The sequence below is a fragment of the Struthio camelus genome, chromosome Z (genome assembly GCF_040807025.1).
Source record: "Struthio camelus isolate bStrCam1 chromosome Z, bStrCam1.hap1, whole genome shotgun sequence".
Lineage (NCBI taxonomy): Eukaryota > Metazoa > Chordata > Aves > Struthioniformes > Struthionidae > Struthio > Struthio camelus.
In genome coordinates this window covers 58118312-58128447 of record NC_090982.1, presented here as the reverse complement: position 1 = coordinate 58128447, position 10136 = coordinate 58118312, and the positions used below count along the sequence as shown (strand labels likewise).

Here is a 10136-nt window from a genome sequence, read left to right as displayed (position 1 = left end):
TTACCTCTAGTCTTCTTCCGAAATTGAAATCACATCGTTAACTACACTAAGTTTCCTGGGTTTTGAAAGGATTTCCATTAAAGTATTACTTGATCCCTTCCTGAGTGATATAACAGAATGGATTTTAGAGGTAAGTAATAAGGGCAGTTTTGCAGGAACCTCAGGAAAATGGGTTGTACAGTAGGCAACAGAAAAGCATGGGAAGCGCTAGCTTCAGCTCTAGGCGCAATGCCAGCCACCCACTGCGGGGATGTGAGAAAGCACAGGCCCTGCTTGGCATCACTGCTCCCAGTCTCCTAGTGGGTCTGCACTGTAAACAGTATTTATCTTTCCTGAAATTATTTTTTCCCTATGCAGGAGGGCAGAACAGAGCATAGGGATTGGTAAATATCCCTAGAAATTTGATTTAAAGGAAATGAAATTGTCAGTTTACACTTCTGGTGCTCATTCAAAGAGCAGTAAGACACAAAAATATTTTAGGCTCATTCAAACTGTTGCTTTCTAATCTGAAACAACAAAAGGAACACATTGAAGGGAGCACCACACCACAGTTGACTTTGCCAGAAACAAACTTACCTACCTCAAAGACCCAGTGAATGAATCCAGCAAAATGCCACATCATATCTCCAGTCTGCATTTGCTGCCATTCAGACTGAGATAAGTTTTATCTTCTTCAAGGTATTGCATTATAAGTGCTTCAAAAATGACCTCATTTTTCAAAAGTTTTATTGTTAAGTTTGAAGACTAGACAAGGTCATACTGGTTTTACATCATTCTACATGATTTAAGTATATACAAAACCATTTGAATATTACACAGCTTGAAAGGTTGCAAAGGTCATTGTGTCTGAGATACTTCTGTACTTACTGACACATCAGAAGCCAGCACTGAATATTATAGTTCATATTTGTTGTATAGCAAAGATACACTCATTTAGTATCCTTAGTCTTCAAAACTCACACTAATTTGTATGCAGTCATTTCAAAAGAGAAAGTCAACCTCAAAACCAGAACCAGTTAAAGTGATAAGCCCTTAACGGAACAGAGATAAAACTAAGCCTTGTGCCTTTGTTTTACTTCTTAGGCTATAAAAGTAAGCACATTATAGAGCTATAGAAAGGTGAAGTCTGCCTGCAAATACTTAACTGGTTCAGGGTGAAATTTAATTAGGAGAACATTTTCACTCTTGTTCAATGTCATTGTAACAACTAACACAAAATTGGAAGATTATTTCAGAACGTTTTTCTGTCCGCTCTTAAAGGAACATACCCTATACGCGTCCTGTGTTTGGAATGCCAATTGCTTTCATCAGGAGAATACAGTAGTGTCCGTTTAGAATGTGTCCCTTAACGACGATCATTTTCATGCAAAGAGGAAAATAAAATTAAAGGAAATAATCCTAACTATGGGCCACATCTGACTCTCATCTGTTTTGTTAAACCTGAAATAATTCCATAGAAATCAAGAGTTATTTCAGATTTAAACTGCTGGCACTAGCAGCAGAATCTGGTACCATGGCTACACAATGCCATCTAAAGAAAGCTTTTGGTTAACCAAGGAATTAATTATATCATTAGAAAAAGCTCCAGTACATCAGCTGAAAATGTAAGGGCAACATATACATGATGCTTTTGGAAATTATCGCAGAGCGCTATCACAATGTACGGAGCTTTGTTTTCAGATTCTGAAGAATGCTAATAAATGAAAGCTGACTATGAACCAAAAGATGAAAATATTCAACTCTAAATTATTACAAAACAAAATGACTACATTAGGTAGCATGACAACACTCACTTAATATGCAGATGAACAGGTAACATAACTAAATTACTAAACCAAAAGTTTAAACTAAATCAAAACTGGAGTTGCAAAGGATGAATAGATATGAAAAAAATCACTTAAGAACACAGAACAAACACATTAAAACGAACTACTGAACTAGGAAGCTTAATTTTCAAAAATGGCCTTCCATTTTTGGGGTACACAGTCAAGTAGTTAAATACCTATGTGCTACTATTCATATCTTTAATTAAATTCATGGTCAATTGCTCTCCCAAAACAGGAAAAAGGTTTTGGACCCCTTTAAATATTATGTGCCCCCTTAAAATATTAATATTACTACCTTTCTTTTTTTTTTTTTTCCTGGAGGAGCCTAAAGTGCAAAACATGGGCAGTAAATAATTTAGGAATACATCTGTCCTCCATTTTTCAGAAATTTTTTGCTCTTCAAAAATACCATCATGATTGACTTTCTCTTTAAAATTGCTCACTACGCTTGAAGACCGCTTCATATATACATCATTAAGGAATGCTGTTAACACAGTTACAGACAAGACAGTAACAGTCTAGTGGCTTTTGTTATGCAGCACAAAGTAAAAAATAAAAAAACAAACTTAGCAGTGTTGCACAGGACCTCAACATTTCTTACACGTACTCTTACCTTTTGCCTTTATAAGACTCTTCCTTAAAAGTCTTATGTCTTTAAATGTCTAAGCCTTCTAAAATAAATACTTGTGTAAATACAGTTTAAGGAGTAAGTCACTTTATAGGGGCAGGATGTTTTGTGTTTTAAAATGCAAAAATTTAAGTGACACTTATCAGAAAACCTCCACAAATTAATCCTAAATTCTTGTTTGGAAAATTCCTGGCTGCTATTCTGGGGTCTTTCACAGTAAAATGGACTATATTTCGTCTGTGGTGGAGAATGTGAGATTAAATGCAGGTTTTGAAATCCAAACCATTTTGCTTCCAAAGTAAACTTTGCCCTTTGCATATTGTGGGCCAGCTAGTTGTTTATCTGGGAAGCAGGGCCCAGGTTCATACCTCAGTATTTTAGTTTCAGTGAGAATGCAATGGTGGCAACAAAGAAATTCAGAAACACTTCTTAAAACATGCAGCCCTATACATCTACATCAGCATGTTATGAAATTAAAATAGTGACAGTAAAAGCATTTCATGCCTTCAGATAAATAAAACAGTCCCTCAACCCATTGCTCCAAGAACTTTTAAGATTCGGGTGCTACAATAACAAAACCTGGCTTTCACATAGCGCTTTCCTCCCAGGAACTCCAGGTGCTTTACAAAGCTGGGTATCACTATTCCCATTGTCACAGGGACACTGAGGCACAGAGAAGTGACTTGCCCAAGACTGCATGACAAATAAGCCCCAGAACTGTGACTGCAACAAACTTTCCTGATTCCTGTATTATACCCGAGACCTACTAAATCGCACCCTCCCAGAGGCTGCTTCAAGGAGCGGTGGCTTGTGAGCGAGTCGCCTGCCATGCTGCTGGGGAGCCTGGCAGCTGCTTTGCTTCCAGGGACTGCAGCAAGGCGTAGCCGGGCCCACTGCCTCCCGCTCCCACTTTATCGCACTGCCGGTCTGGGCTGCCCGTGGATTGCTAACTACTACAGCCCTGGAATATTTCATGTCCTCCCTAGTGTTCTGTAATTTTTCTTCTTAAACCTACCTTTGACACCTTAGAATTGGCTCATAGCTGACTATCATGTTGGTAAAACAATGTAGCATACATGAATCATTTCTGTAGCTAAGACATGACAAAAATCAGCCTCCACGTGGCTCAGAGACACACGTCTGAAAAGACGTGGTCAGGAGCAGATCCCAAGTGCCCAGCTTTTATGAGCGCCTACAACCTCAGTTGCACTCATGTTTGGGAGGAGCTTTGTGACAGGCACTGCAAAAAGAGCCTAACAAGATGGCCTCCTGGGAGTGAGGGAGTCATTCCTTCTGTGCATCTTTTAGCACCTAATTCCTTCATCCCACAGTTTCCTCCTCAGAGAAATGAAGGAGCCCTCCGACCGAAGTAATCAGGCAGGCAGCTCCATCTAGGGTTGTGCGCTCACTCCTGGGCAAGGCACAAAATGGGCTCAAGATTTATGCTACACCATGTGCCTGTATCCATGTGAGTGCTTAAGGTGAGATAGCACAAGCAGCCTGGAGTCTGAGCTCAGACTCCCTGAAAAAAAGCATCTCAAGCAGAATTAATAAACTTTGACAAATTCATTAACTTCATAATATACTGATAGCAGATTTTGTTCCATATGCAGGCAGGTCACCTCTTCCAAAGAAAATAACAGTGATACTAAACAGAAAAAATGGAGACTGTGTCTATAGCATGCAAAATAGAGAAAGAAAGTGGGGTTACTTAAGAAAACCCTTAGTTGCACGAACTCTGCAGTTCAGACAAATGTAATGAAAGGTAGCTTGCAATATCACAGGTACTGTATTTTTATAGTACCACAGAGTATCTTTCAAAATATATGTCATACTGACAGTGTTTGATAGGCACAAGGGAAACAATTACTATAATGCAGTCATCCCAGAGAAAACTTATTGCTAAAAGCTGCAGTATCACTTTTTGCAAGTAAGATGACAGTATGATTTACGGAGAACTTGTTGGCCCTGTGTTTCTAAAGCTGTAAATGAGCTTTGTCATGCTATTTCTCTTTCCTTGGAAAAAGGATGCTGCTGTTCTTCCCTAACACATTTCAACCAGTGTGAACAACTTAAAAGAAAACTAGAAAGATAATTCCACAGCAAAAGGGACAACACTGTAACGGATTTAAAGGACAAAATCGGATTGGATCATTTAAAGGGCAGGCTTAGACCTCCTTGCGAAAGACAGTTAGCGGCCTACCATAAAGTGAGCACTTGTTCATGAAAAACCCATTCAGCTTCCTACAGGTTTTGCACAGTTTCTTCTACAGAGAGACTTTTAGGGATATAGAGAGTTGTGATGCCTCTAACGAAGATCCGTGTCAGTCCTCCTCTGTGCAGCCCAACAGCTCAGACCGTAAGGTGATCCTGCCATACCACGACCACGGGAGGATCCTTATGTGCCGAGCGTAGATTGGAGGGTCAATGACGTTCTTTCGGTGTGTGTCATTGTCAAAATTTCCCTGGAACACCTGTAAGGTAAGTAACAGAAAGATTTATATCTATATTGGCATTTGTGAGTGCTGAACAATGACAGAAAGAGTGAAGAAAACCGAAAGAAAGTGTTTCTTTCCACCCTAAGTAAAACCAGACACCTGCCAGATATGACAGACTCTTCCTCTATACGCAGAATTGGTTTCACAGCAAACAGCTCCTACTCGTTTGGATTATGTCTGACAAATACTGCATCAGTCATAGCCCAGAACCAGAACTGCACCCTTCTTTAATTAAACTATAAATACAGTATTTCACAAAGGGATAGGAAAATGTATGTTATTATGATATTGGGTAAATGTTTCTGAATGTTTCTGAAACAGAAAAATGTCCGAAAAATAATGTCACCTTGCTAAGCAGGGACTATTGTGTGACTCGGTGATCTCCACTACAAGCTACAGTCTGAAACATTTTCAAAGCATGGGATACGGCTAAGATGTGGATAACGGGTTAAGTACTGTGATGTTCAATTCTGCAGTGCCGACGAGATACACTTAACTACGGAAATGTTATTTGCAGTGCTGAATTAACAGCATAATTGCCCATCTTAAGCCAGATTCCAGATGCCCTAAAGTGCGGCTCCAAAAGGAAGTGACAAAAGGAGTGACTTGTCTGAAACTCTGCAGAGCAGGGCCAAGTGGGAGAGATATCCAGCTCAGAAATCCTGAAATTCAGTGTGCAGGACATGCTCCCCAGAAGTGGAAACCCGTCAGAGTCTGCTGTAGGCACCAGAGAAGGGCCAAGGATCTGACGAGATCCCTCAGATGCTGTGGGACCTAGCAGCAATGTGGGATCCACGGGGAGGAGGAGGAGGAGGCACTACCTCCCTTGCGGTTATGCCACAGTTCTGGTGTCTCCAGCCAGCTCCCTGATCATCCTTGCTGACTTTTGGTCCCAGGCTGGACACCGGACTGATGCTCCATAGGGCACCTCCACTTAATTGAGGCCCATAGATTTCACTCTTTGCCAGGGTCCTCAGAGCTGCCTATTAGTCTAACGTGCTCAGCCATGGTGCAGATCCAGCCTTTGATTCAAAATGCAGAGATTTATCTGCTGTTCTGTGAACATCCATGGCCTCATTCCAAAAGTTACATCAAAATCATTAACATTTAAAAAATTAAATGTCTTATTACTTGACATTTGTATCATGTCAAGCTAATCCAGGGAGATGCTGCTATTGTTTCACATAGAAGAACATTAGTAAAGTATAGAACAAACTTTATCACTTACGAATACATTCTGGATGCAAACCTATATCTCATTCTAAAGTTAGTGATTATCAAAGACACATCTTCTGTCAAACAAAAGTCAGCATATGATATAATATAATATCAGTTTGCAGGAAAGTCTGTGACTGCATTAAAAAATCATAATACGGAGTGTAGTGCATGTTCAGATTTATTTCCACTGGTATGAGTTAGCCAATATATAAGTGAATACCCCGACTTCAGTTTGTGTTAAGACAATGCCAGATTTTTCCCCTAACAGCTACTATTTAAATTCAAAGGCCACAGCACTATTTTCTGGCAAAATGATCAAATTATTCTCCCCGGGTATTTTTAGTTTATATGGGAAATGTTCATGCCCTTCAAATGTCAGCCAATTCACTTTTCATTTACAAAATCTGTATTTGATGGCTTTTCGGTGGTCTATTTGAAATGAAAGAATGAGTTAAGTTTGTATCAACCAGAAAAGAATATGAACCTCCTGGAACAAGTGCTTATGTGACCGAATCAGTGCAGAATGATAAGTTTGTTGGAAGTTCTGAGGAAAAATGTCAGAGGTTGAATTCAAAAGAGACTAACCTACTATTTTAGCCCTTAAGCTGGTTCCTCCTTGACATGTTTACAACACGCTGTATGAAAATCTTCACTTTTTGGTCTCTATGCTGTATATTTTCTTTGAATTTTGAAAGCTTCTCTCAGGTGCTATCAATTTGGCATCTCAAACAAAATATGTGTATCCTCCAGAAGTGATGTTCTTTCACAAGTGATAAATTTCCCTTCTAGTCTGGCACCTCACTAATACAGAGATGGGAGCATTAAAGCACCCAGCAGTCAAGATAGATAGATAAAATTATAGAAGATGGACCACGGAAACAACAGTGCTATGAGTCTAAGGAAAAAAAAAAGTATTTACCATAGAAAAATTGTTTGTTGCTTGAATACAGTATTGATTATATAAATCAGCTGGAGCTTGGGCTAACAAGATTGCTTTTGAATTTGTGTTTCATTTGTGGCAATACTACATACAATAAAAGACAACAAGCTCATTACTAAAATTGTAGAGCGGTAGCCCCCCAGCATATAATATGGATCCCAAAAAGCCTAAAAATAGGGGGTTTTCCTCATTTGATTTCTTGCCCGGGCATGCAATATAGTCATTGATATTTCAAAATATTTTTACCAAGCCAGATGATAAGCACTAGTAGCAATTCTTGCTGCAGAGCTAATGGAAAATCCTTTTACTCTCTATTTTATTTTCCCTATGGAAGATGTAATTCAGAGACAGTATTTAAACTAAAAATTAGAGTAAAAAACTTATTTGTTTACCAGAAGAACCTATCTAGAGCCCCAGTATTCCTCTTCACATACAGCTATGCAAAATAAATAAAATTAGGTGGTGCAAACCAAGCAACAAATACAGCAAAACAAGGTAGGAATTATGCCATTTACTTAGAGCAGGAAAATAAGAGGTAAATTATATTTCTAACTCAAACATGATTTCATTAGTACTTGAAGTCAAACTCACCTGTTTTAGAGGTGCCAAGTTAATTTATGTAAATCTGAAATGCATTTTGGAACCTCCCCCCGCAAAATCCAAGATCGAGTCTCAAGAAATTAATGTGCTAGACCAGAACAAGGATTTGAAGGAAAAAAATTACCAGAAAGTGAGAGGAGCTTTGCCAGCATCCACAAATGAGACTAGCATGAAATATAATATTCCTAGAGCAAATTCACTGTTTTGTTCCATTAGCCTTGCTGTGGACTCAGTGAATTTATTATGGGAAAAGTGTACTCTTTGTTATTCCTAATCTTTACCTCAGCCTAGCTTCACTAACGGAGACAAGATACTAGGAAAGAGTATGGATAATGAGAAAAAAAATCATTTTTTTAATCAGCAGAAAAAATCTGTTTCAGTAGCCAAGAGTAATATTGTCTTTAACTACCTTTGCTTTGTGGCCATATAGTTAATATTAGATGACTCAACTTAGCAATTAAAAGCTCTCAAAAAGCTGGTAACCTCATTTCATAAAAGATCACTGCTCACACTGGTTTCTAAGTAGTACTTTTTAGTGTACAACATTTCTGAAAATCTTAACAACTATTTACTAGCATTCAAGAAACAGATCTGGAAATTATAATACATAGGTCTAAGAAATTCTTCAGATCAACGCCCAGGAACAGTAAGAAACAATCTGAAAAGCTGGCAAGGAATAGAGAACAAAGTATTAAGTACAAACAAGAACAAAATATTAACGTCTCAGTGCATAAATCCAGAGCATATGTATCCACATTTTGAGTTCAGGATGGGTAATGCTCCAGTCTTCCCCTGTCTCAAACTGGATAGGAAACACAGAGTGAAATGACAAGATGGTCAAAAGCATGAAAAAAATATCCATTTGAAAATGATTAAATAGACTTAGCCTTCTGAAATGAGAGATAATAAATGCCTATAAAATCATTAATGTTAATTCTGTTGTATGATCATTAATCATAACTATGATAAACTGTGGCACTCTATTTCCCACAATAATTAAGTACTGTTAAAGATCAGATAAACTGTTAGATGCAAAATCAGTCAAGGGCAATTAAACATATAGACAGAAGACATCCGGAGGCTGGGAGGGTACGCTAGAGAACAACAACTGCCCTATAGCTTTTTCTGCTCTAGTCACCTGCTGTGGATGCTCCCTGCCTTGGAGGGAGGACACTGGTGTGGGTAGAGCTTTAGCCTCACCCAGCACAGCAGCTGCCACGTGCCAGCTGCTTGTGCTTGTAGAAGTGGATTCAAGCTCCTCCTTTTTGACAATCCTGTTCTAGAATGCTAAAAAATATAGTGGTTTTATCTACTGACGTCAGTCTGCATGCTTACAAGATGTCATTTACTGAAATATTTACTTAGACGCTGCAGCAAGTTTACACATATACAATCCCCACACGCATGTGCAGCTCCTGTGTAGCTTAGTCTCCTACAGCTGTTATTGAAAAAGCAAAAAATGTGTATTATTGCACTTTTAATATAATAGCTTATTTTATTATCCGTTCATGCAAATGAGAGTGAAAACCTGGAAAATATGTAATGATACTCTCTGCGCACAGATTTCTGAAATATTTATAACTCTTGTTTATAATTGTGCCAGACAAACAATCTTGATGTCTTGCCTTCAAGCACTCACTCAGATTTTTCAATGGAATGAAGTATTTTATGGCATAAGCACCAAATCTGAATCATGACAATGTAAGTTGATTCTTATTTTTAAAAGAAAACTATTATATATTTTATGATATAATAATTTAGAAGAAATATCTGAAGAAAAATCGCTTGGGAAAACCAGAATGTATTGAAACTGATGTTTGCTTTGCTCCAGACGTGGAGCTCCAAACCAGGTTTTAGGGCATGTCCCCAGGACTAGTTAAACAGGTGGCTGCAGCACCTAAGGTTGTTTGCGGAGCTGTGTTAAGGGATGTGCAAGGAGGATGGAAATTCAGGGACTCTAATTCCCCACAGAGAATCTTGCTTGATCTCGTGTCTTGTAGAAACTTAAATTAGATGAAAAGTCTGCACCGGCCACAGAATTATTGATTGGTGCTACTTATGATAATGGAAGGGAGCGGAGACTTTAACTTTCAAGCCTCAGATTGGTGAAGCCACTCAGTCTTAAACACAATTTTTATTCTAAGCAGAATATTTTAAACATTTTTTTAACTGGAAAAGTTAATTCTGCACAGATTGGAGGCAGCTCAGTTAAAGAGAATAGTTAGACCTGGCTTCTATTTGGAAGTTGCTTCAGCGTAGACTATCTCAACTTTACAACAGTTAAAGGCACAGTATTAAAATAACATGAACTCATTTCAGTTCCAAAAACAAGCTGCACAGAAAAATAATTTTTGATAGTCATGTTCCCTTCTTCTGGAAACATTTTATTCCTTTATTACCATTCATTGAAGAAGATCTGCTCAAGC

The 10136-nt window shown here is 38.4% G+C and overlaps 1 protein-coding gene across 2 annotated transcripts in view; it reads right to left on the bottom strand.

Annotated features, from left to right (window-relative positions):
- Positions 1 to 709: 709 nt before the first annotated feature.
- Positions 710 to 10136, bottom strand: part of LOC104144888 (EGF-like repeat and discoidin I-like domain-containing protein 3) — a 254672-nt gene continuing 245245 nt past the window's right edge. For both annotated transcript variants that reach the window (XM_068928088.1, XM_068928089.1), the window contains one exon: positions 710 to 4928. In XM_068928088.1, coding sequence (XP_068784189.1) covers positions 4779 to 4928 — 150 coding nt within the window. In that variant the 3' untranslated portion in view covers positions 710 to 4778. The remainder of the gene's footprint in view (positions 4929 to 10136) is intronic.